The 27,315-nt window shown below is 46.3% G+C and overlaps 1 protein-coding gene across 2 annotated transcripts; it reads right to left on the bottom strand.

The window, feature by feature from the left end:
• Positions 1–251: 251 nt before the first annotated feature.
• On the bottom strand, positions 252–24,264 carry MKI67 (marker of proliferation Ki-67). 2 transcript variants are annotated; one of them, XM_074338807.1, is made up of 15 exons: positions 23,984–24,258; positions 23,406–23,600; positions 20,646–20,724; positions 20,440–20,555; positions 17,623–17,689; positions 15,713–15,758; positions 14,141–15,229; positions 12,669–12,847; positions 11,445–11,766; positions 11,240–11,358; positions 10,961–11,132; positions 8,800–8,943; positions 3,532–7,892; positions 2,258–2,710; positions 252–393 (listed from the first exon to the last, which is right to left on the bottom strand). In XM_074338807.1, the coding sequence occupies exons 2-15, from the start codon at positions 23,495–23,497 to the stop codon at positions 328–330; spliced, it is 7,305 nt and encodes a 2,434-aa protein (XP_074194908.1). In that variant the 5' UTR covers positions 23,498–23,600; positions 23,984–24,258; the 3' UTR covers positions 252–327. The 2 variants fall into 2 exon arrangements, with proteins under 2 accessions (XP_074194908.1, XP_074194909.1); XM_074338808.1 differs by lacking the exons at positions 20,440–20,555; positions 20,646–20,724 and having other exon boundaries at positions 23,571–23,600; positions 23,984–24,264.
• Between the last annotated feature and the right edge of the window lie 3,051 nt (positions 24,265–27,315).

Raw genomic sequence — 27,315 nt, 5'->3', positions numbered from 1 at the left:
CTGGGCCCAAACTCCCACCCCACCCCTCCCACCCCTCCCACCCCTCCCACCCCTCCCACCCCACCCCTCCCACCCCACCCCTCCCACCCCACCCCACCCACCCCCCACCCCCCACCCCACCCCACCCCACCCCAGTCTTAAATTTTTATCATTAAGCTCCTTATGGGGGTTCTGAATAGACTACTGAGAGCCAGAAATGTTTAAGCTTCGTGCCCTTAAACACCCAGAAAAAGCATTATTTACAGAACTCCTTTTTAAATTTACAGCAAACATTGTATTAGAACTTAGCACTAAATTTACTACTTTTTTCCCTCTTAAACTTCTTAGCTAAATATCTTCACTGCCCCGGTGCCTTCTGGTTCTTAATTTCTTGATGCACCCATTGTCATCCTCCTGTTGGGGAAGAAAAATACAACTTTTAAGTCATTTAAAAGAACGATTTTTGTAACCAACTGTGCAAAAACCCAAATCCTTACTAGGGAAAATGAATTTTGAGGTTGGAAATGAGTTTTTAAATATATCCTGTGAAAGTTACTTTTGTTCTTTAAGCTGCTTTTACTATTTGGTTTTTTAAACGTAAACGTTTTATCTTTTGATAGAAAAGTTTGTAACCTATTTGTAAGTTAATATACAATTTAAAAAAATAATTTCTACCCAAATACACCGATTTTTACTAACTAAAAAATACCACTCAGAAAAAGCGAGTTCAAATATAGAATGAGGAGGAAGAGATTTTTGGGTCTTCTAAACAACCTAGGTGTGTGAAGAGGACAGTGGTCAATATTGAGTGTCACCTGAGGCCAGCTGCTGTGTGAGCTCCAAGGGGAGTTGAGGGATGGAAGCTCATCCATCCAGACATTTCAATAAAATCTAAACAGAAAGGATGACCTGCCTTTTCAGAACCAGCCCCCCAAAGCCTTGGGGCTCTGCCCGACTCCCAGGTGAGCGGCCAGGTGTCTGAGCTGCTGCTTCACAGGCCCCCAGCCCAACACCCCATCCAAAAAGGCTCATTGTGGCTTATGGCTGGGGCACTTTAGAAGCAGCTCCCACCACTGGCTTTATCAAGTGGTCTGTAATACTGGTGGGGGTGGGGATGGGGGTCAGAAAAACCAAAGGGCAAGAATTAAAACACCTAAAGGTGACTTTGAATGCAAACGACCTGAAATACTTGAATCCTGACTGAAGGTGTCACCTCATTACAGGCAGCACAACGTTGTCAGATGACTGAACTCTCAGGAAAAGGTCCAACAGAAGCAGTGTCCTCTTTCAGAAGGCAGGAAAGCGTGAAATCCGCTTGCAGATGACAACAGAATGGTAAATCCACAAGCTACTAAAGGGCTGGGGAGGGATGCATCATCCTGGCTTTGGGACCAGTCACCTGCTCTGTACCTGTTCGCTCATGAGTCTAAGGGGCGGGGACTTTCACTGGGGCCCTGGCTGTGGACGGATGCAGCTGCCATCACCATTATTCCAACAACAGTAAACACATCTCCTGCCTCTGCAGTCGGCACCGCACCAGACGACCACTCGTCAAGCAGTCAGTTCACACAGGACTTTGTTAGAGCACTGGCCCCCAGCACCGTCTTCAGTGTGGCTAAGAAGCAGACTTATCCCCTCGCCACAGGGGACTGCTCAGCCTCTCTCTTTTAAACTAGCAAAATCAAATGTTGCCCAGAACACTGAATTGAACCATGCTTTGGGATTTACTCAGTGATAGCACACAGCTCATGTGTGGCTGAATCTGACATATTAGTAGCACTTCCCGTACATTAACTTAGAGTATTTGATTTGAAAGAGGACCATGCACTTCCCGTGAAACTGGAACTCTTAACAGTAAGAACTGGGTGCTGTAGAGACACACCCACCTTTCATTCATTTAGCTTTTCAAAGGAGCCCTTTGGAAATCCAGACAGGACCACCTTTCTGCTTTAGTAAGTTTTGTTGAACCTAGAGTGTTAGTACGGGGTATGTAGTAAGCAGTCAGAAAGTATTGACAAGATAAGTCTCTGTTCTTCCTGAACGGTGCCTTCAAAATGTGAATTTACTCATGGAAATGGGAATTCCCAAGACAGATTTAACTAAACACAGCTACAAAGACAAGAGACCCACTTTAGATCCATGCTTTGTGAGTTAGTATAACTGGGAACTGGCAGCGTGTTGTGAGACATAATGGGTTTTGTTTGCTTTTGCAACATGGGGCAAAAATTATATTGAAGCATTCTTTGCTCATTCAAAAGAGAAACAGTCAATTACTTGCCTTTTTAATATTTTCGGTAGATCTCTTGACACTCCGAGTGACTCTCTGTTTGGATTCCTTCTCCAAAGGGTCCCCTGTAGGACAGACTGTCATCTTTTTGGGTCTCAAACCCACGGAGCCTGAACGTTTGGATCCTTCTTTCTTTTCCTGAGTTTTCTTCGTCACATGGGTTTCCACACTTTTCTCCCAGGCTTTCTCCTCGGTCACACCTGACAAGTGCTTCGTACTCTGTCTTCCGGATCTCAAGCACATTCTCCTTTCACGGACTTGGCCCCCAGATGTAGAATTCTTGGCTCCATCTTCCCGATGTTGAAGCGTCACCTCTTGGGAGGTGTTCGGGGCCTTCTTTTCATTCCTCTTTACGTTAGTCTTTTCTGCTGATTCAAGAAACTCAGGTCTTCGCTGCTCTGCCCCACTGGTTTTTTTGGGGGGTCTGGAGCGTAGGGATATTCCCTAAAAAGTCAAGAGACAAGCACAAAATGCCAATAATGCATAACAAAGCTTAAACTTCAACATGGAGAAAAAAGTCACTCAAAGGGGAACTCATCTGAACATTTCACATTAACTTTCTAAGATGCTAGTAATCTAAGAATTTCACTTTGTTCCTATGGAGATGTCGTCACCTCTACCGATAAACCATAAATAAGGAATCCAGTAAAAATTTCAGTCACAATGTTGTATATGTCAAATCTGGTTCTAACAAGCATTGAGGGGCATTGTGGAAAAATGCCCCTTTATTCAGGCAGTAAATGTGGTCCTCCTCGTGCTTTAACCATCACTGCTAAAGCAGAACAGGAAAATCTCAATTTCTGGAAGTTGACAAACGTCTCTCCAACAACCTCGACAGGTGACAGTTACATTCTTCTCAGGACCCTACGTATAGCATTCTAACTGTTTAAACATTGACACACATGTGACTTCTGCTCGCACTCCTGGTTGTGGTCTGAACAACACAGGCTGGGCTGCCCACGTTTTTCTGCACAATGCCTCACACCTTTGAAGATGAACACTACTTATTCAGTTCCCGAGGAAAATCTCAAAGTCTGGAGTGATAATTTGGGCTCCTTATTTCCCCAAATGAGTCTGTTCTCTGTAAATCCCCAAACGGGCTCTTCAGGAGGGTCTGCAGTGATGCACTGTGTTCACGGCGGACCCCTTTGGGAAGGGATGTCCATATAAATTCAGGTTACACACAATGTATATCAAATATTCCCCGGAAATGGAGAACACCCATCCAAAATGATAACTAATGATTATGAGACATCTACCATTACCTTAGCGGGCGAGGCCACGGCTTCTGCTTTCTGTTCCTGAGTTTCAGTTCTCATGCTGTTGGGCAGCTCTTCCACGGGTTCAGTCCTTCCTGCCAAAAGCCTCTGACCTTTCTTCTTTGTGACTAAGGGTGCAGGCGGTTCGCATCTCTCGCTGGGAGCTGTCCTCTGCCTCTTCTGCAGTGGCATCTCTGGGGCAGTGTCCTGTGGACAGGTCGTAGACCCCAGCCTCTCCCTTCCTGTGACAGTCCCCTCTTTCCCACGCTTCCTCTTGGAGGACTGGGAAACGCTGCTTTCACTTGGTGACTTTATAGGGTCTCTGCTGCCTGCCAGGTCATCCATGGGCTTTACACGAGGGGCCCTGAGGACTCTTCTGGATGTTTTCACAGGTTCTCTTCTGTCTGGTGTTTGCGTTGGAGTCCTCTTAACGTTCTCAGCGTCATTGCCATGTTCCTTGTCTGGATCTGCGGTTTGGAGGAGCTCTGGGCAGCCAGCCGGGACTTCCAGGGGTGGGGCCTTTTCCTTCCGTGTTCTTAGCAGACGCTTGCTGCCCGTTGCGTTCTCTGCAGGGCCCCGTTTTGGCTTTGCCGTGCCCTCACACACAATGACGTCTTGAGGACCATCTACTGATTCTCTATGAGCGCGTGTGCTTCTCCCCGTCCGTGTGGGCTTTCTGAGCGCTGTCGGCTCTTCCTCCCCGTCTGCTTTCCCTGGAGCTGCCTTGAGCTGTCTCTTCTTGCTGGCTGGCAGGATGCCTGGTCCTGGTTGTGAAGACTGGCAGTGCATCCTAGTGGTTTTGACAACAGTCACTGGTTCGTCTGTGTGATCTGAGGTTTGGAAGGGCTCTTCGAGGCCAGCCAGGTCTTCTAGGGGTTGGGCCTTTTCCTCAGGTATTCTTGGCTTTCTCTTGCTTCTAGTTACATTTTTTGCAGGGTCCGGTTTCTGTTCTGCACTTTCCTTAAACACTGTGACGTCTTTCTCATCACCCCCTGGTTCTCTGCGTGAGCGGGTGGTTTTCCGTGACGTCCGTGTGGGCTTCCTGAGCGATAAAGGCTCCACTTCTATGTCTGCTTTCGCGGGAGGTACCTTGAGACAGCTCTTTCTACCTATTGGCATGACTGCTTCTGCTTGCGGAGACTTGCAGGGTATTTTGGTTTTGTCATCAGTGACCGGTTCCACTGTGTGATTTGGTGTTTGGAAGGGCTCTTTGAATCCGGCCATGTCTTCTAGGGGTTGGACCTTTCTCTGGGGTGTTCTTGACCTCCTCCTGCTTCCTGTTACATTTTCCATATGGTCCAGTTTCTGTTCTGGAGTTTCCTTAAAAGCTCTAATGTCTTTATCATCACCTGGCCTGCTCACTGGCTCTGGTTTTGGAGATTTGTGGGGTATTTTGGTGGTTCTGTCATCAGTCACTGGTTCTACTGTGCGATTTGGTGTTTGGAAGAGCTCTTTGAATCCGGCCAGGTCTTCAAGGGGTTGGACCTTTTTCTTGGGTGTTCTTGGCTTCTTCCTGCTTCCAGTTACATTTTCTGCTGAGTCCAGTTTCTGTTCTGGAGTTTCCTTAAAGAATTTGATGATTTTACCATCACCTACTGGGTCCCTGGGTGAGCCCATGGTTCCCCCTGGTGTCCGTGTGGACTTCCTGAGTGCTGACACGTCGTCCTCCCCAGACACCTTCTGGGGAGGTGTCCTCAGTTGTCTGGGCATGCTGGTGGATATGACGACTGGTTCTGGTTGTGTAGATTGGCAGAATAATTCGGTTTTGTCATCAACCTCTGGTTCCATTGACTGATTTGGTGTTTGGAAGAGCTCTTTAAATCCGGCCATGTCTTCTAGGAGTTGGATCTTTCTCTTGGGTGTTCTTGGTCTCTTCCTATTTCCAGTTACATTTTCTACTGAGTCCAGTTTTTGTTCTGAAGTTTCATTAAATTCTCTGATGTTTTTATCATCACCTGGCCTGCTCACTGGCTCTGGTTTTGGAGATTTGTGGGGTATTTTGGTGGTTCTGTCATCAGTCACTGGTTCCACTGTGCGTTTTGGAGTTTGGAAGAGCTCTTTGAGTCCCACCATGTCTTCTAGGGGTTGAACCTTTCTCTGGGGTGTCCTTGACCTCCTCCTGCTTCCTGTTACATTTTCTATATGGTCCAGTTTCTGTTCTGCAGTTTCCTTAAAAGCTCTAATGTCTTTATCATCTCCTGGTGTGGTCACTGGCTCTGGTTTTGGAGATTTGTGGGGTATTTTGGTGGTTCTGTCATGAGTCGCTGGTTCCACTGTCTGTTTGGGGGTTTGGAAGAGCTCTTTAAATCCGGCCAGGTCTTCTAGGGGTTGGACTTTTCTCTTGGGTGTTCTTGGTCTCTTCCTGCTTCCAGTTACATTTTCTGCTGAGTCCAGTTTTTGTTCTGGAGTTTCCTTAAAAGCTCTAATGTCTTTATCATCACCTGGCGTGCTCACTCGCTCTGGTTTTGGAGATTTGTGGGGTATTTTGGTGGTTTTGTCATCAATCACAGGTTTCACTGTGCATTTTGGAGTTTGGAAGAGCTCTTTAAATCCATCCATGTCTTCTAGGGGTTGGACCTTTCTCTTGGGTGTTCTTGGTCTCTTCCGGCTTCCAGTTACATTTTCAGCTGAGTCCAGTTTCTGTTCTGAAGTTTCATTAAATTCTCTGATGTTTTTATCATCACCTGGCCTGCTCATTGGCTCTGGTTTTGGAGATTTATGGGGTATTTTGGTGGTTCTGTCATCAGTCACTGGTTCCACTGTGCATTTTGGAGTTTGGAAGAGCTCTTTGAGTCCCATCATGTCTTCTAGGGGTTGGACCTTTCTCTGGGGTGTCCTTGACCTCCTCCTGCTTCCTGTTACATTTTCTGTATAATCCAGTTTCTGTTCTGGAGTTTCCTTAGAAGCTCTAATGTCTTTATCATCTCCTGGTGTGGTCACTGGCTCTGGTTTTGGAGATTTGTGGGGTATTTTGGTGGTTCTGTCATTAGTCACTGGTTCCACTGTGCGTTTTGGTGTTTGGAAGAGCTCTTTAAACCCGGCCATGTCTTCTAGGGGCTGGACCTTTCTCTTGGGTGTTCTTGGTCTCTTCCTGCTTCCAGTTACATTTTCTGTTGAGTCCAGTTTCTGTTCTGGAGTTTCCTTAAGAGCTCTAATGTCTTTATCATCTCCTGACATGATCACTGGCTCTGGTTTTGGAGATTTGTGGGGTATTTTGGTGGTTTTGTCATCAACCACTGGTTCCACTGAGCGATTTGGTGTTTGGAAGAGCTCTCTGAATCCAGCCAGGTCTTCTAGGGGCTGGACCTTTCTCTTGGGTGTTCTTGGTCTCTTCCTGCTTCCAGTTACATTTTCTGCTGAGTCCAGTTTCTGTTCTGGAGTTTCCTTAAAAGCTCTAATGTCTTTATCATCTCCTGACATGATCACTGGCTCTGGTTTTGGAGATTTGTGGGGTATTTTGGTGGTTTTGTCATCAACCACTGGTTCCACTGAGCGATTTGGTGTTTGGAAGAGCTCTCTGAATCCAGCCAGGTCTTCTAGGGGCTGGACCTTTCTCTTGGGTGTTCTTGACCTCCTCCTGCTTCCTGTTACATTTTCTGTAGGGTCCGATTTCTGTTCGGGAGTTTCCTTAAATAATTCGATGATTTTGTCATCACCTACTTGTTCTCTGTGTGAGTGTGTGGTTTCCCCTGGGGTCTGTGTGGACCTCCCAAGTGCTGACAGCTGTCCTACATTCACTTTCTGGGAAGGCAGCTTGATCCGTACGTTCATCTTGACTGGCGTGCTCACTGAGTCTGATTCTGGAGATTCACAGTTCATCACGGCAGTTCGGTTCTCCACATCCACTGGTTCCTTAGTGTGACCTGGTATTCCGAGACTATGGATGTCCACCAGTTCTTTCTTAGGTTCTATCTCTTGCAACTTCTTGGGGGTGATTAGGTCTGCTCTTTGTGCATATTTCATCTCTGAAGATCTTCTTGACCTCTTCACAGCTATCATCTTTTCAGAATTTTCTTTTGATTCGATGTTTTTCTCACATGTTTCAAAGGTTCTTTCACTTTCCTTCATCTCTTCCTCTAGTTTCTCTTCTCGTGTTTTCCTCAGACATCTTCCCAAGGTGTTTTCAGCAGCGTTGGCCTCTTCATCTTTGTTCTTACACGCTGCACCTGGCACCTGTGTATTTCTGAGCTCCACGGACCTTCTGAACTTGTCTGTACTGGATTCCACCTTTGGAGGCTCTGCCTCAGATAGCAGAGTTTTCATATTTTCATTTACTGCTAAAGAGTGTCGTCTTAAGGCCGGGCTTGCAGACCTTTTATCGGACATCTGTTCTTGTACATTCTGAGTACTGGGGAAAACATTGTCTCCTATAAGAAATAAAAATATACATGATAAATGTATTCTGCTCACTATGTTGTTCCAGTTTGATATTTTATCCTCATGAAATATTGTGTAAGAGCCAATAATTCAACCTATCCACCTGACTAAAAATAGGAGTCTGCTTATGTGGCCACAAATCTGTCTTATATATCGCCCATGCATGCTTAAGAACAATGTTATTTGGTACTATATACTAGGGTCACACGTAAGTGGTTAGGATCCACAAGGATCAGATAAAGAAATTCCGTAAGGGTGCTCTGAAGGCTGCCTGCCATGTCTCAGTGACCTCAACACTGACATTGTTTTCTTTAAACATGAGAAACAGCTGTTACTTCTTTTGAACCACCAGTGCAATACCATGGCTTATACTTAAACCACTTAGGGTCCAGATTACACAGGAAACATCTACTTTTTAGCGACAGGAAGAATCTTCAGTGTAGCAAGGTGTTCCCTCTGCAAGAACTCAGTAATGCGAGTTAGAAAGATTCTCACATCCCATGTCACACTCACACTGAGACATAACTCCCATCCAGATTAGCAGGAATAACTACACAGTGTGTGCATCTCATCTTTTTCTTTGTAATTTACATGTAAGTATGATGACTTCATTACACTTTCTGCTTATCGGCCTCTTACACTAAATAAAGAAGGCAATAGTGTACGCAGGTTGTTTGATTATTAAAGGAATATTCTTTTATGCAAGTCAGTGAATGCCAATGCTAGTTCAGCTGCTGATAGGAATTTCCCCTAAAAATAGAACAGAGAAGCTGGAAAAGGTATTTTACCAGGAGTCATCTATTGTAGAGAAATAATACAATATCTGTTGTCAAAAAATAATACCATCTACAGTTGCTATTGTAGACATTAAAGTGCTGGGGGGAAAAATAAACCAACCATAATTTTCTGGGGTGCATAGCAGAGGTTTTTCTTCTGGCTTAGGTACTCTATGCAAATCCTCTGAATTTGAAAAAGTGATGGGACACAGGCTTCTCACTTGTGGCTTCTCTTTTGCTGGGGTCTTGAACATCTCAGTGAGCCCTGTTATGTGAAAATATTGGAAAAGCCATTAACACATTGCTCACACATGCAAACAACCAGCCAGTCATCACACAACAAAGCAATCACTCCCTAGCATTCCTAGCGGGGGGGTCGGGGGGAGTCTCGTAGAAGCGGGTGATGCATTAATCATAAACTCATTTTGTTCAAAGAGGGCAATGGGAAATCAGAATCTTTTATGTCCTCTTCTTTGCTTTCCTCTTGGAAGGAAAATCAACCAAAGGGAGTTGTCTGCAGTCTCCCAATGTGGTAAGCACTGGTTGGAGGATGGGGCTGGCCCTCCCAGTGCCTCCCCTTCAGGCGTCCAGAGACCCAATGCCCTTGTGTTGACTTCAGAAAGTCCTAGGTTATGCAACTCTGGAGTTTATGAAGAAATAAAATGTCCCCCAATTTTTTAAAAAGGCATAGGGCTGCCCATTTTTAGTATGTCAAGTAATAATAGCAGCATCTTTTAATACCAAAAATTAGCAGCATAAGCTCAGAAAAGAAAGAACCGTAGAAGAGGGTAAAGAGTGTCAAATATACGGTGATGGAAGGAGAACTGACTCTGGGTGGTGAGCACACAATGTGATATACAGATGCTATATTACAGAATTGTACACTTGAAACCTATGTAATTTTACTCACCATTGTTGCCCCAATAGATTTAATTAAAAACAAAACAAAAGAAAAAAAGAAAAGAAAGAACCATACAGTACTTTAAATGGAAGGTTTAACTTTCTGAACAACTCGTATTATCCCATGTTCTCCTTACTTTCTCATTCTGTCATTGATGGATCAAAACACTGTCGGGCACCTTTCTACAGATTGTGTTTGGGAAGCCCGTTCTGAAGGCTCCGAAACCAGTCAACTCGCTGAAAAATCCCTCTGCACCATTCAGGCCTTACTTAAAATACCCAGGATTTAGTCTTCAGCCCATGTTGATATTTTGTTTTGAAAGTTATCACACCAAGGGGTGGACATTCTTGAATCTCTAGGCAAGTGTCTTAAAGGAACACTGAAAAAATCCACTGTCCCGAGTACTGAGTATATAAATTCTACTTTATCTTAAAATATTTTTGAGGATTTGTTTTCAGTGCTTTATAACATATATTAGAACACTCATACATGCATGTAATTTACAAGGTCACTCAGATATGCATATAGCTGCATATTGGGTGCTATATGCTCAACATTTTCTTACTCATGGAGCTTGCTATCAAACCTTTGGTTACCACTGTTCTGTATTCTTGTTTTTTTAAAAAGCTAAATGCATTGAACCAAACGTGACTCTAACTGGAGGGTACCCTATGTGGGTTATACACAGGCAAACAACAACTCTTCCATCTTAAAATCTGCTAGGAAATAAATACAAGATTCCATCCAACGGACTCCAGTCTCACCACCCTCCACAAGTGTCCAAAGTAGAGAAACCACTGGTCAAACTCCATAGCGTGAAATGCAAGCCCTGGGTTCTTGCCATGGTTCTAATCTGGGACAACCATAAGCAAGTCATATCCCACTTTTACTGAAAATGGCAACACTGGCTCAGCTCTCAATGCCTAACCGAAACCTTTTCACAGGCTTTGGTTCCACAACAACAATTAAGCTACAAGAAAGGAAAGGAAATCTGGAAGAAGCAAAATGCTGCTCAACCCAATTGCCCCAACTCTGGGGCAATCGGTTGGCTTAAACGCAGGGGAAGTGGAACTGAAAGAGCAAGGGTGCTTTCTTCACCATAGAGCACCTACCAGCCTCCTAGACCTGTGCTGCTCTGAAGGGCAGACGTGCAGTTACCTCACACCTGCTTCCTGCAGGACACGTGACCCCCAAACCATCAGGGGCTGCCCTTGTGCTCGAGCCAGCTTTCTCTTCCTTGACCATCGTTACGGCAGGAGCTTGACTGGTGTTTATTCTCCCGACCCATTCACAGCAGATAAACCACCACGGCACTCACCCACACTTCACACGCAGGAGGCTCGAGGGGCTCTGGTTTCTAAGAGCCAAGGCTCTGTTTTACCTGAAAGGTCTTCATTGAAGTCGATTTTTTGGTTGAACATGAAGTTGTTCAGCATTCTGTAGGGCCGAGCAGGCACGTTGACTTTTTCGATGTGAGCTTTGCCTACTACGATGGTACAGGGAGAGTTTGCGTGGCCTGTGCTAAATTCATTGTGAACACTGCTTGTAGGCTTCTGGAAAAAAAGTCCGGAGAACAAAAAAAGTCAAAGCACAAAGCCACACTTAACATCATTTTAAACGATATCAGGTGTAAAAGAGCACTTCACATGGGAACACACACCTTTGGAGTATTAATTCTCCTTTGTCTTTTGTTCAGCTGTCTCCGTGGGCCGTGTTTAACGACTTTAGTTTGTGTTTGTTTGGCACTAAGTTTTACGACATCTGCCCATGATTTTGCCACTGTCAAAAGGAAAATAGGTTGAAACTTTCCCAAACTAGCATTGAGAAAACTCCCCTTAAAACAAACTTGCGAATGTGACACTAACCGATCAAGTTGGCCTCAGAGGCGCCACTCCTCCTCTTGGAATGAATCAGCTGTAAGATTTCCTGCTGGCTTCGATCCACTGACGTTCTCCTGGAAGGTCCGCTGCTGCTTCTCCTGCCTCCCCTCTTAGGAGTCTCTGTCTGCTGTGGAGACGCGCCGCCACTGGAGGCAGAAGACGGCTCGGAGGACCTCCGGCGTTTGTCATTTGCAGCTGGAGTTTTCACAGGATTACGAGCTGGGAAGCTCGGAAACACATTTTGTGCAGTCACTCCCAAATGGGTTTCTGAAGAAGAATCTTCATTTCCAGATGGTTGAGACTGTTCCTGATAAAATTTAAATGTTCCTGAGAAACCTTACCACAAATAGCACACCTCTGGGGTGAATGTTTACGCCCCACCCAGGGGAGAATTTTAGCTGTTTACATGTTGAAGCACCAAAACATTTCAGGCACTATCTGTGGAAGGTAGAAGTTGGAGTCTGTCCCCTTCACTTAAGGAGGGAGAAAGAGGCAAAAGCAGCAAACATGTCTTGATTAGGGAATTTCAGATGGAAAGATGGGAGGAATTTCCGAAGGAGAGGTGAGTGCTCTGATCTGAACCCAAGGAAACACCATCCATGGGTGTGTAGGTGCCTTCACTGTCTACAAAAGGAGGCCTGCTCACCGGTGGGAGCCGGTGTAAGACGGGAAGGAAGCCAAACACTCCTTGCTGCTTTGGGAATGAAAACGAATGAAAGACGGCCCAGCCCCTCTGAGGAAGGTGAGCTGAGGGGCCACACCTTTCTAGACATCTAGTATCAGGACCACACAGCCCAGGGGCGCTGATTAAAAGTTTGAAATAGCTGATGGTGAAAATCATAGGTGTCCCCTTTCATCTTATAATTCTAAAAGAAAAAACAACCACCTTACGGTTGTGTGTCATGATGTCACTGGATTCTTTTCAATTGGTTTTTACTATAACCACAGAGTGACCTCTGGCCCTGTAAGTGGCCGGCAGCCCCTGCAGGAAATCAACACCCTAGGGGCTCACCGGTGCTCCACTACTGCCGGTGGTGGTGAGGAAGGAAGCCAGGTGCTTGTTTTCCAACACCTAGGTCAATGAGCTCTTATTTAGATTTTTCACTTTTCCTTTTTTATTAGGAAGAAGAGGTCTTAATTGTAATTCTCCTCCTGTGAGGAGCAAGGATGTGAGTCCTCAGATGGGAGAAGAGAAGTTATTGGACATACCTTGATGATTTTCTTCAGGACAGTTGCTGCAGTGTGGGTTACAAGAGACCTTCTTTTCATGGGTGTTTCACCTCTCTTGAGAGGTGTATTGGGAGGTAGGTTTTCATCAAATAACTCAGGTCTCAGATGGCCACCAAAGGAGACCCGTCTTCTTTTCAGGGGCAAGCCCTCAATCATATCTAAAGTAAGATACACACAAGGGGAATGAGAAAACCACACCTGTACTTACGACCTGTTTCAAATTGCTATTGAAGACAAACCAGTGATAAAACTCATTGCCCCCTAAGGACGACAGTGTGCTTTCACTCTTGGCAGCTGATGCAGCCAACGCTGCCTCAACAGCTCATGAAAGTTCGGGGTCAGCGCACCCAAACCTCACGTCCCCAATGGACAGTACAACGACGTTTCCTTACAACGTTGAAAAACCCAGCTTGACGTAGCTTAATAAAGGGATTGGCCAGAAGCAGAGGCGCTCAGTGCGCCGCAAGGGCCGACGGAGGCGGAGGCTTTAGCAGAAGCGGGAGAGAACCTCCCACCCCGCGAGTAGGACGAGCTGAGACTGCTGGCGACTCCCAGGCAGTTCATAGGACCCAAAACCCACGACACATGTTAGAACCACCCGTCAACACAAATCCTTGGCCGAGGGACACGCCCCTCATGATTCGGGTAGGGACATTGAGACGGATGTTCGGAGTAGAATTTCTGAGCCGCGCAGCTCCGCACTGCAGACGCCTGCACAGGCTGAGCCCCGACAGTCAGCGAACTGCATCCGACGCCGGGAGAGCATGCAAAGTGCAGGATGCCCAGCGGCTACCAAGCCCTCCCTCTGCCACCCACTGCCTGACATTAGGTTGTCAGTTTCCCCGTTTACAAAGTGGAGATAAAAACACCTGTGCCGTGGGCGCTCCTGTGCCGGGCACAGAGGGTCAACAGTGTGAAAGCTCGTAAATCACACAGCACAGCCTGGCACAGTGGGGTGTTTCCTAAGGAACTGCTTGCACCAGACCCTGACAGCAGTGTCAATATCTGAGGGCCACCCTGTAAGAAGAGATTCCCAAGGGGTTTCCCATGCCTTAATCTCTCTAGAGGATCAAACTCCCAGGACAGACACTTGTTCAGAATCAAACCTGTGCAAAGTGGTTATGCAATTTTCCTTTCTATGTTGTTCTAGATGCAACAGGAGCATCAAATGTTTGGACCATTGCCTCCTGAGACACCACCCGCTCCCCGCATACCCTTCCCTAACAACCTGCACCTCCTGTCCCTCCGTCCTGGTCATCCAGGTCTTCAGGGCGGAGCTCTCAGAGTGGACAGTGAACACAGCTGTCTCACTGTCCCCTTAGTGCCATGTGGCTTCTCTACCCCAGAGCGAATCGTTATGGGAAAAAGGAAGGCCTCGTTAATTTATCGCTATGCCCAAGGTAGATGGCGCACTTCCGGAGGAAAATAAATTTACAGTTAAATAAACTTACTAGTGGAATCGCCAAAGTTGCTGACGTCGATTGAGCGAAGGCCTGGCGAGCCGGGACACCTCTGTCCCCCGGGGGCGCCCAGCGGCTCAGACGTGCCGAGGGCACCATCTGGCATCTTCCTTTCCACTTGAATGAGCAGCGGAGCTAACGCCGTTTGCTTCTGCGTTTCTGTTTCTGTAAGAACATCAACGTTTGCAGGCACACTGCTGCTCCTCCGCCTCTTTTTGGACAAGACTTTTCCTGGTGTATTTCCAACATGATCAGCATTTTCAAGTTTAGTGGGTGTTTGGTTTCTAGTTAAGGACTTCCGAGGCCGAAGTGTTCCATTATCGACCCGGGAGCTTTCTCCGCTTTCATCCAGATTCACGGGTTCATCCCCGTGGATAACACTCCGGCCGCCGCTCCGACGTTTTGGTGTGAAACTTGGGTGTGAACACAGTCCCGGGGTCCCGGTCTCCGTGGCCTCCCTGCGGGGAACGCTAGGACTCACGGTGACCTTGGGAGTCTGAACAGGCCCCGCATGCGCTCCCTTCTCCTCCGTCTGGCCACTTGGTTGTGCTCCGGCAGCGGGCTCTGCCTTACTTTGAGAGCTTCGGCCGGATGTCCGCCTGGACTTCGGGGACACTAGCCTTGGGGTCTCGCCCTGTGAACCACCAGCACTCTCATTTTCTGCGACGCTGTGACTCCGTGATCCTGATTTTCTACGACTCCGTAGCACATTTTCTTTCTCGGATCTCCTGTCTAACTTTTCCTTCATAGACTCATAAAGCTCCCTAAAGGGAGATTCATTTTCCTCGCTATTCTCAAGACACTGTATAGATGGAAAAGTCGGCAATTGTTCATTCCCGCTCAGTGCCGGCACACTGGAAACGTCCTTGGCATCTCCAGCAGTGGGACCCGCTGCCTCTCTGTCGTCATCTCCCGGAAGATGTGAGAGATGAACACTGGGTGTTTCCCTGGCAACAGGCTCTTCTGAGGCATGTGACACCGTGGGGGCTGCTCCGACCTCCCACACGTGTGCCAGCGGCCTTCCTGAAACACTTTCTTCAGTGAGTTTTGAACAGGCCTTGGGATCTTGAACTTTCCCATCTTGACAGTGAGTCATGAAATAAACAGAAGTTCAAGATTCTCAATAATTAACATGTGCAGTATTCAAGTTTTAAAGCCGTATCAAACTGTCTTATAACCTAGCTTTTCACTTAGCCTGCAAATTAATGCTCAAAATGCGTAATAACAGAATTCTGATACTAGTATTGTGGTCCAACTGAATCAATCACATTAGCCTCCTATGACTGACCTAAGACATCAAATGCTATTAATCTACTCAGAATTCAGCAGACAACTGAGCAAGACAATTGGTTTATACGTGGACTCACCAGTAAACCCAGTGTCCCACACATCAATTGGAAAAAAGTCACCTCGGGTGTCTGCCTATGTTTGTCAAGCTAAATCACACAACCTCCTAACTTCTGCGAGCCTGGATATAGGACACGTGTGTTCTTACCCCTTCCTTGCCATAATCCTAGAGAAGTGACCTTGTAGGATCCCAGAAAAAAACCCAGAACTACTCACCAGGGTCGGAATAGAAGCCAGACGTTGAGACCCGACGCGGAGACACCTGCAATTTGGCAAAATGAGAGCGGTGATTTAGATGCCTTTTCCAGCACTGACAGTCAGATTTATTAAAATACTCTTCTAGTGACGATCTTCTTCACCAAATTGTTCTTATATGACTTTTAGTGACTGAGAAGAGCCCAAGACATTGAGGTGCTAGTACCCCTAATTCAAGTATTTCTTAGCTGATTTTTAAAAATATAGTGATGGAGTAAGAAACAAACTTGAAGCTGAAAATCGTTTAAACTGAATCACAGTGAGTTTTTATAACTTCCTCAAACTTCTTTCTTGCCATCATATGAAGGAAGAACCAAAATTAAAATTAGGCATCACCTACACGCATTATCTGTGAGCCTACCAAAGGTACAGAATTACTGACTTTATACTCGGGTTCACCAGAAATGGGCTGCAGGACCTGTGGGTGAATTCAGGCCCCCGTCGGCATGTGTGCTTCTGGCTGGGAGATACTGAGGGCAAAGCCACAGCAGTGCATCCATGGCACTGTCCTCTCGGGGCACCGGGACCGCACCCAGCACGCCCATTGCACCCTGTAACGGTGGCTTCACAGTCTTCCATGGGGAATGTTTTAGGGGGCCGAGGACAACTACAGAATAACACGTGCTTAAGATATAGAAGTCCAGTGGTGTTCCAAAGGAGGAAAAATATTATCGTCTGAATCATTAGGGGGGAAAAATCACAAAATCTATCCAAAGGCAAAGAATTCAACGTTTTTCTTTAATCAATTTCAGATTTTTTGGTCTCTAAAACGCATTGCTTCTCAAACTTTCCATGTGAAGGAATAGTTTCTAATTTCCAAGCAGAAGTTGACCAAGACTCTTATGACTACACAATAAAAATGAATTAAAATTTTAAAATATGTATAAAACACCAGCCCCTATATTTTGTAGTTATATTCAATAGCCATAAAATTAACTGTCAAACGGCTATCACATGTTCTAAGCATTCAATGTTAGTACTTTATCACAATGCAGATAATAAACATAAACCACTGAGACCACTTATCGAACCCGCAGTCCAGTTTTTTGGTTAGTTGGCTCCTTTACACCTACCAAGGCAGAATGGTGGCTGGTGAGTGGGGTACCTGAAAAGCTACCTCTCCCCCAAATCTGAGGAGCAGGAGAGTCAGTAAGTTCACTTCTCCAGGACGGAAAGAGCACTTAGCCGGAGCGGGGCCCTTCCATCACCTGTTGCTGCTTTCAGGTGCCCCTGCAATTAGCCAGGGAGTTCCAGCCCAGCCCCAGGAGTCTAGCTTGGGGAGCTTCGTAAGAAGTAAGAAAATAGAAATCTCAGTATTTCCCTTAAACCTTCTAAGTCCTACTAAATCTCCAGGGATGGGCCCAGAAGAGCATTCTAACAAGCTGGCCCATTTGGAGTACGTTTCCCCCACTGACGGACGAGTAGTAAGATTCTCTCCCATGACATAACTCAGTTACTCTCTTCCAGTGTCGTGGGCCACTTGTCCATCAGAAGTGGGAAGCCCCGCCGGCACTCACAACTCTGATGTGGTTACTTCCGAGGGAAGCATGACTGGGAAGCAACGCAAGCCACTGGATAATGGATTCCAGAATTTTCATCCCCTGTGTCGGGGTTGTCCTAACCAAAGGTTTGCAAGATCAATCACAAGACACTCTGGCTCTCGTGACTGACTCAGTATTCTCACTTTGAATAAAAGAGGCAGAATAGTTTTAAAGTATTTTAGCCTAAGCTCAACTTGTTTTAATACCTTGGTTTTAATCCTTTCCTACTATAACTGGTAAGTCATCTTCCCTTGGGAGAAACCACTCACCAACGTGCATATAATTGATTTCCTATCATCATGCAAATGTTAGGTACCCCTCCCCCATCACCTGTTCATGTCTTTGTCCAGGAAATTCAGTTGACTTGCTTCCATTCTGATGACTTTCCTCTTCATACCTGAAGTGCACAGAATGACAGACACATATTCAGACTACAGATCTATAACCGATGACAAAGCCTGAGGGTCTGATTAACATCTAAAGAGCCAGGAACAAACTTCAGGTTTTAGTCCAGATGTTACCTTATTCCTGGAAGTAAGGTTAGAGTGAAGAAAGTATTTTTATACTAACTACTTAGAGACGCTGCCCCAGGTTTGTTTCGGAACCGCAGTGCCCAAGGTCGGAGACACCGATTCATCTGAGCACTGACTAGCCCGTGTAACTCAACATCCCCGAGTACCTCCTTGTGCGGCCCTACTGCATAGGAGAGCAGAACTGGGGTTCCGCTAGTTGATATGCATGGAAATCATCTGATGACTTGGCGGGTGAACCAGGAAGCCCGGTGGCGTCTGACGCCCTAACCGCCGTGTGACGTCACTCTAAGAAGTACAGAGCTCACTTTAAATTAAGATCACTACGGTCACCCCTTCAGTTTCCCACGTATGTCATCTGTATCTGAATAAAGACAGGCACAATTTAGGGGGCGGCAGGTATTAAGCGAGAGACACCATTGTCCTCACAGACCTCAGGTGTGGAGTCACAGGACCTTTTAAAATGCAGGTGGACTTGGGCACCTCAGTGAAATGGCATGGTGTGAATTTGGAGGCCACCGAGTAGCAGCAGGAGCAGCAGGGCATCTAGAATTGTTTCTCAAATAGCAGGTCTTCAGCGACCCCTCCTGCTGAGATCCATTTCCCGGTTATTCTGGGAGGGATTCAATCTCAGTTCGAACAACATCTTGTGTGGGGGATACAGTCCTGATCTCCATTCCACATCAAATACTTCCTACCCAGAAGTCTCTAATCAACAAAAATACCCTTTAAAAATAAAGGCAAATCCACAAAAAGCCCAGTGAAAGGAATGACCAGGATGTCCAGATGGTACATTTGGAACTATCTGTTTAATACAATTGAAGGCTATAATGAAGATGGAGTCCCACTCAGCAGAAGGGATGAAAACAATGACCCGACTACATGTTTCTACAAGAGACACAATTTAGACCCAAATAGGATGAAATAAAAAGGATGAAAGTAAGTGACAAACCATGCAAACAGCAACCAGAACAGAGCTGGAGAGGCTATACTAATAGCAGACAAAATAGACTTTAAGATAAAAATTGTTCAGAGGCCAAGCACATTTTATAATGATAAAAGGGTCAACCTGTCAAGAGAAAAACAATTACAAACAAAAGTGCACCTAACACCGGCTTCCAAGAGACAACCTAATCCTTAAGGATTACGAAAAGTTGAAAGTATGTGATAGAAAAAGCTATAGTATGCAATCACTGATCGAAAGCATTACTAAAGGCACAGGATATTTCAAAATGAGAAAGCTTCACCCACCCAGTCATAGCCTCTAGTATAGGAAGCAAAAACTGACAGAGCTAAAAAACAAAAAGAAAAAAAGAACCACTCAGTGAGTGATTTTAACTTACCTGTCTGGGTAACTAAGAATCAGGGGGAAACCGACTGATTCTAGAGTTAGAAATTTGCGTCAATGGACATAGAAAAACACTGCCCCAGCGGCTAGAGACTACATTCTTTTCAAACACACAGGAAAGATTAGTAAAAACTATTAACCGTATCTGATCATAAAGCAAGCCCTGACTCATTTCAAAAACTGGAAATTCCTCAAACGTCCATCCAGAAGGAATAAATTTTAAATCATCATGTTGAAACTGTATACATTATTCTAGTGAAAGACTATGCAGTTAAGACATCTGTGCTCTGAATCTCACCACCACAAGAGCAGAAGTCAGTTACAAATGCATACTTTGTGATTTCAAATTTATGGAGTTAATAGAGACTGACAAAACTGCAGTGGTTAGGGATGCTTAAGGAGTGAGACACCAAGGACTTTTATGCCATCAGAAAGCCACACTCGTGATTTACTTGGTGAGAGAAAGAAGCAGCGATTAGAAGACGCATGAAAGCAGCCTCTGGAAATATTCCAATGATGCTTAGGTGGTGGATTAGTTTGCTACGGAAATCGTAACAAAACTGGGTGCGTTGGACAACAGAAACTTATTTTCTCACTCTCCGGCAGGCTGGAAGTCCAAGGTCAAGGTGCTGGCAGGGTTGGCTTCCTGTGCTTTGCTTCTTGCCACCTCTTCACAAGGTCGTCCCTCAGGGCAACTGCTTCCTGGTTTCTCTCTGTGCCCTCATCTCCTCTTCTTAGAAGGACATCAGTCAGACTGGATCCAGGCCCACGCTAAGGCCTCCTTTTAACTCCATCACCTCTTTCAAGGCCCTAACTCCAAATACAGTCACATTCTTAGGTACCGGGGGTTAGGGCTTTAACACATGAACGTTGGGGTCACCAGTCAGCCCATAACATGTGATGATCACATACCATGTGAACCCCATAACAAGGCTGTTCACTTCATCTCATTTTGTATCTTTCTTGATGAGTATATTTTACTTTAAAATGAAAAAAAAACTAAAAACTGTATGCAGTTTCACAACACAACGAAATGAAACTCCTTTAGGACCAGGTCACCCTTGGTTGGCACAGTGATCTGTGCTCAAATCCTTGAACTGGACCCCATAAGCCCCATATGTCAGTATGACTTTACATTAAGAAGCAGCGTGGGGAAGGACAAGTTCAAACACTGATATTCCTTCGCGTTAACGAAGGATCACAGGTGATGGGCAAAGCTAGTTTGTGGAGAATCAGAAGAGCATTCTTTTCCGTCTAATTGGCTTTTACCTGAAAGAACGATCAATAATAGTGATCACATCTCCGTGTTTCAGTTGTACGGGTTCGTCAATTGCAGAGCCGTTCAGTTGTGTTGGATACGTGGAACTAAAGTTAAACAATATCGCCTACGAGTAGAAAAAAGGGGGGAAATAGGTAATAAATAGATTAAAAGTAGAGAGTAGTCTTTGAAAATTGTCTTCCAAAAACCCATTTACCTTCTGCTCTTTGATTTCAATTTTGCAATGCTGTTTTGACACTATAGGAAGCTGGATACGAATGTCACATTCAGTACTCCTTAATTGAAAAAAAGTAAGATTTTTTTAGGTTGCAATATTTTAAAATGTTACATCAATGTTTAAAATAAAACAGCATTTGGCTATATGTTTGATCTATAAATATGACAAAGAGGAATGACAAACTGGGTAATGTAAGTGATCTTTGAGTTTTGCAAATAATTTTTACAAGTATTGTATAAGCAACTATTATAAATCTTTAAAACTTACAGTACTTCAAAATAATATTAGAATATAAATTGATTGCCGTTTACTAAAATGCCTATGCTTGTAAGACCCAACTACAGAGGGTGCCAAAAAAATATATATGCGTTTTAAGAAAGGAAAAAGCTGTATTAAAATTGTAATACTCAATATATACCAATAACAAAAGATGAATACAAGTCATGTGTATACATGTTTTTTGGCACCCCCAATGTAAGAGTGTTTTACGTCAGTTTGGAGAATGAGAACTACTTTTAATACTCATGCTTTTTCTTCTATAAAAAGATTTGTGTACATTCATTTGTAATGTACACAAATATATATTTGAAGGTTTACTCATCACCAAAAGTGCTGTATTTTATGCCATAACTGCTCTGTGCCTCAGTTTCCTCATAGACAAAGAGAATTACATTGGCACCTATATCATGGTATTCTCCAAATGACTAAATGACTTGTGCACGTCTGTCATTTGCCTGGCCAACAGTAAAATGTCATTACTTGTGAGCTGTTTATTGTGGCTTTTAAAACTACACTCTATTAACTGACAGATTCCCCAGTTTCTTATCACTAAAAATACTAATCTGCAAGCAACGATAGAACATTCTCTAGATTCAACTTGTCTTTTCACAAAAAGCTAACCTCAGCAGGAAGCGCTGGGAGGGCGGCTTCCCAAACCCACAGAAACTCGCCAGAAGTCCTTAGTGCGGCTCCAGTGTTCCCATTACCACCATGTGCTTTTATAAGTTTGAACAAGTATATACTCTCCTCTCTGTTGTCAGCATGAACCTCTAGAGTCTATGATGTCTTCCTACCCATGTCCAATGACCAAACATGAATTACAAAATCTCGCACAAAAATAAAGTTAATCAATCACTGTTGCATAATAACCAGAATTACTGCCATTTGATACCAAAATGTTACACACACACACACACACACACACACACACGCACACACACAGCGACAAAAAAATGTATACACATTTCAGAGTGTTCAAAATTGTAACACTCAATATATAGTCACGTTTGACTCCTGCAATTACAAGAGGTGCTCAAAGTGGTTCCCATCAGCGTCCAGACACTTCTGATTGCGGCGAACTACTGCTACATAGATAACATCTCTTAAAATGTGTATGCATGTTTTTGGCACCCTCTGTATATTTCTTTAGAAAGAAGCTACAGTAAGGGAACAGCTACTTTAAATCAAAGAAGAGAATTTGGTTTTTAGGTGTCAGAATACTCCACCAAGTGAGAGAAATTATCTCATTAGAACTGAGAATGTATTGGGCAGGCGACTGCCCACTAGAATCACTACTGATGTGTGTATGGTGGTTCCCGACCGTGGTGCCATTGATAGTTCAGGCCAGATAATTCTTTACCGTGAGGGCTGCCCTGTACATTGTAGGACATGAAGCAGCATCCCTGACCTTGGCTCGCTGATGCCAGTGGCATGAGCCTCCCACACGGAGACATGGAAAAATGTCTCCTTGTGGGCAAGTTGGTCCTCACTTGAGAAACACTGCTAGTCTGTCCATTCTCCGGCCACAGTTCCCCTGGACACTTACCGGAGCACTGATCACCTCTTACATGCCGCACCCCACACCAGGCACTGGGGACATAATCATTAACCACACAGTCCTGTCGTTGGGGCTTAATAGTGAGAAAACAAACCAGACTCATCACCATGTGTGGCGATAGGAAAGACAATGACGATGTCCATTCAAGGCTCCTTTTCAGGTCACATTGAAACTGACCTCTAAAAGCTGGAAAGGAACCACTCATATAGGAGGATACAGAACATTCCAGTCCTAAAGCTCAAACTGGCTAAAAGCACCAAAGTGAGCAAGAGCGTGGAAGGTCTGAGCTGGGGGGGCACAGAGCAGCACAGGGTCGGGGTGGCACCACAGGTCTCCACAGGGAAGGTGACCTATCTATTACTGTCTGTAAGGACAGTGTCAGAAAATGAGAAGGGGTGCAATTAATAATGTGGCCTGCTCCAGGGGAACCACACTTGTGAAGACAAGAGACAAGTTCTCAAAACACTGGAAGGACTTTCCCTCCCATGTTCATTTTTCCCCAAACACCAGCAAGCCATATAGGAGCCTCCTTCCTCCATTTGCTCAGGTGTCCCCCAGTAACCAAGGAATGCCACATTTGGAGGGATTTCCGATAAACGCAGTTGTTTTCTAAAGACTGCCCGAGGTGAATCAGGACTTGAGAATCATCTATGTTTTTCTCCATTTACAGATGTTTATCAAATCAATTTTAACATTTGATTAGAAACCAGTTAATATATAAACATTGTTTTCAAAATTCTTTCTGTAATAAACCACCACTTCAAGTTGACAATGCACAGGAAAACCCATAGCAAATGTGAGGGCAGGAACTACTCCCAGAGCCCTGTTTCCAGTCTGTTAATCTGTGATTAGGAAATTCAGGTCTTTCAAGTTAAATGGTCCACGCAGTGCGCAGGGCTCACCTTCCAAACAAGCAGGTGCTGAGACTCAGAGGAAAGTGGGGGCCGTCGACCCCGCTCCTTTTGATGGTAACAAGGTGTCCGGTCGGACCCATTTTCTAACCAAGAGTTTGAGGACAATCCGTATAGGAAGGTCAGGCATCAAAAGATTTGCTGAAGCAAACTTACAAGCAACTCTTCCACTGCAGGAGTAGGTCACTGAATAAAACAACAAAAACAGAACACGGAGGGGGGGGCAGTTACTCTGAAAACGAGCTAAGTAAGAAGTCACTTGTAAGTGACCAATTGGGATCGCTTGGGCAATTCCTCCATGCCCCTGCCACCCCGGCCCACACCTCATCTGACAACCTTAGGAGCCCCAGCCCGGCCCCGGGCTGTCCCCCAGGACGCCCTCCAGCACCCGAAAGACCCGCGGTCAGGACGCCGCCCACCAGGGTCTTGTCTCCTGGGAGTTCCCACGGAGACCACGAGCCCGAGCCCAGAACCAGCCGGATCCAGGACGCGCTCCCGGCGCGGGTTCCCGCAGAGCCTGGGGAGGTCTCCGCGGCTCCTGTCCGCTCCCCCGTGGTGCCACGACTCACCCAGGACGACTCGCCCTCACTGCCACCAGTAGGTCCGCCGCTCGTCCAGGCGCAACCGAGTCCACACGGTGAGGAGCCCTCCAAGTGTGCACTCGCATCCACCTCCCGCCCCGCGCTACCGGGTCCGGGATTCAGCCCGCGGGCCCGTGCCCACCTCTGCCGCGGCCGCAATCCCCGCTCCCCCCGCCGTCACCCTCGCCGGCGACCGGGTGTCCCTCCCAGCTACGTCCCCGAGGTGCCCGGCGTTGGCGGCGCGGGCGCGGAAAGCCGCCCGCTGCTGTTCGCCCGATTCAAATGAAAACAGCGATTCAAATTTGGCGCAAAGCGCTGCGATTGGACGCGGCGGCGCAGCGGCAGACCAATGGGGAGGGGCAAGGCCTGGGACGGGGCGGGGCTAGAGGGGAGTGGCGGGCTCCGCCGGGGGGGGGGGGGGCAGGCGGCCGCGGGCTTCCAGGGCACCCCCGGAAGACGCCTGCTCCGGGTTCTCAGGAGGGACTGCAAAAAACAGACGGAAACGGAACATGGCCCCGCCGCCGCCAAACCTCTCCAGCCTCCTCTTTTTTAAGGACCAAATGCAATTGTACAATTAACGATTGTATACAACAGGTTACTCATTGCTGGAAGGTTTAAAAATTTTTAGTTTCTGTATCTCCCCAAAGATAACCCATAATTATAAGCAATTTCTGTGTCTTTTTCCCAGTTATACATGTATTATTTTCTTTCAAAACACACTAAAAAGACCATAATATACACACTGTTTTACATTTGTGTTCTCTGCTTAGCAGACCTGGAGGCTATTAGTATTGAACACATCTTCCCCTTTTACTTTCTATATGAAGCTGCAGAGTATTCCGCTTTAGAAGCTATAATTGACCTAACCACTACTATTGCTATTCGTTTAGGTTTACAGTGTTTTCCTATTAGAAAAAAAAATCTCCAATTTAAAAACCTTGTGCACGACAGAACGGACGCATTCTGAAATAACCACAGGATTTTTCCCTGGAGCCACTTGCCTGGTGGGAGAGGGGAGGCTTCTGTGTGTCAGTGTATCAATGCGGTGTGAGTGAATGGATCCAAAACGTGCCCTCTCTGCTAGTGATCTCCCTCCTCCTGCTCAACCCGTACCCCTTGCAGCTTGGCTCCCCTTGATTAGGATTCTAGCCCGGTGGTCTGGGGACACCTGAAAGTGTCTGAGATCATTGTAGGGGGTCCCTGAGGTGAAAACCCTGTTTCCAGTAACACCAGACGTTCTTCTTTGCCCCTCGTGCTCATTTCCTCATGGGTGGACTTTCCCAAAGGCAGACGCAGAAGTGAGAATCCAGCTGTCGTCTACTAAATCAGGTATTATAGAGAATTGCAGAAATATAAACTAATGCTGCTCTTTCCAGTAATTTTTGTTTCTAGATAACGTAGGTATGTTTCATTAAAACATGTTTTTTATGTTAACATGAAATGAGTTCATCATTGTTGTAAAATAAATTGACAGATGAAGTTTTTTAAATTACTCAGTTAATAACCTACATAAACAAAAATCTCTTAGTGGTCTTCAGTAATTTTGAAGAGCATAAAGGGACCCTGGGACCAAAACGTTTGAGCCTTTCTGCTCATGAGCGACAACTCAGGGACTGACTGCCTATGGGAATACGGAACAGCTGGGAACGTGACGTGAATGTACACCTCCAACTCTCTCTGTGACAAGGCTGGTGTGGGTAATGTAAGTGTCTGGATCCCATTAACCTTCTGTGGGGACAAAGTCCCAGAGAGCAGTTTCCAGGCTCTCGGCCTCACGTGTGGGGATGCTGACTCGGGTAGTAGATGGCCATAGGTTGTGGCTAGTTGGCCGTCAGCTATAGCCAGTTAGACAATTGGTCCCTGATATAGCTGCCACCGCTCTGCTGGTGGGGGAGTCCAGGAGAGTAGAGGGAAGTCAGAGAGTCCGTCGGTTGGCAGAAAAGCGGACAGCAGGTCGGATGCAGTGTGAACCCAGCCTCCAGTGAGACTATAGTGGTATGACTCCCCTACCTATGGTTCCCTGGGTGTTCCTTTTTGGCCTCACCATGTCCTGCTCTTGTGTGGGGAGTGGGAGCTGAGACCCCGAATGACACCCTGCATGACACCTTCTCAGGGAATTAGTTTCCGCGTCCTCCGCCTTTACTCCATCAAAGAAAGCTCATCTCTGAACAACCCCGTAAAACGCTACTTTTGTCACTCTAATTACGGCTTGTTATCAGAGATGGTTCTGTGACCCCCCTCCAGCAGCCTAATTAAAAGTAGGTGCTAGGCTTCCTGTCAGAGAATCTCACAAACACGGTGCCACACACACCGTTCAGCTCTCTAGAGAGGGCAAGAAATTAAAGGCATTGTCTGAGTGATGGGATTAGGTCTGCGGCACAGCCCTCTTTAACCTGTTTGATGACACACTTTAGCAGGGGTGTTTCTGTCGGGTTAGAGGCATGGCCCACAGCCTAAGACTTCCTTAAAGCACAGATCTCGTTCCGCTGAGGAGAATCCCACGTACCACATGCAGGGGTGGCTTGTGAACCCCAAGCTCTCCCCAGCACTGTGGGAGTCTGGAATACGGCGACGGATAGGGATCTTGTACTTAGAGTACCGCTGATCCGGACGGACGGAAACGGCTTTCCGCGGGGTGCGGGGGTGATGGTGTCTGCTGACCCGGGGAGTTTTCCAGGAATCAATTTCCGGATCCTCACAGCCCACGCTCACTCACGCGTGAAGTCAATCAGCCAGAGAAAGTGTACCAGGGCAGTCCCCTTCCCCTGCCCCTTCCCGCGCCTTCCGCCTGTTCCTTGACTCTCACCTCCTGACACTATGGAAATTGCCCCAGGCATCCTATAAGGCACCGTTCAACAATTCCCTTAAAATCCGTGCCCATCCATCCACCGGATGAGAAGGTGTATTTCCAATACATTGAGTGTATGTGTAATCAGTATCACATTGGGAATGTTGTTCGGTCATCTGTGTTCCAGTAAATCTTATACTGTCATCTCTGCCACCTGGTCAGCGGGTGGTGGAGAGAGGGGCCGCGGAGGGAGGCGCAGGGCGGGGAGGGTCGCGCCCCTCCACAAGTGCGGTCAATAATCTGGGAAGGGCCTCACGGGCGAGGGGGCAGATGCTCCCAATCCACCCGACGACTCAGTTCCAGCCGGGCGCCCCGCACCTGGGACCCTCGGGCGGCTGCAGGTAGGGGCAGCGGCGCCAACCAGCGGAGCCCCCAGACTCCCCACTACACTTCCCCTCTCTTGTCTCTTAATAACTCGCCTCCTTCGGCCAGTCTTTCCATCAGGGGAGACAAGGGCCTTAAAGCGGGGTTC

The sequence above is a fragment of the Rhinolophus sinicus genome, linkage group LG07 (genome assembly GCF_036562045.2).
Source record: "Rhinolophus sinicus isolate RSC01 linkage group LG07, ASM3656204v1, whole genome shotgun sequence".
Taxonomy (NCBI): Eukaryota; Metazoa; Chordata; class Mammalia; order Chiroptera; family Rhinolophidae; genus Rhinolophus; species Rhinolophus sinicus.
This window is presented reverse-complemented; position numbering and strand designations above follow the sequence as displayed.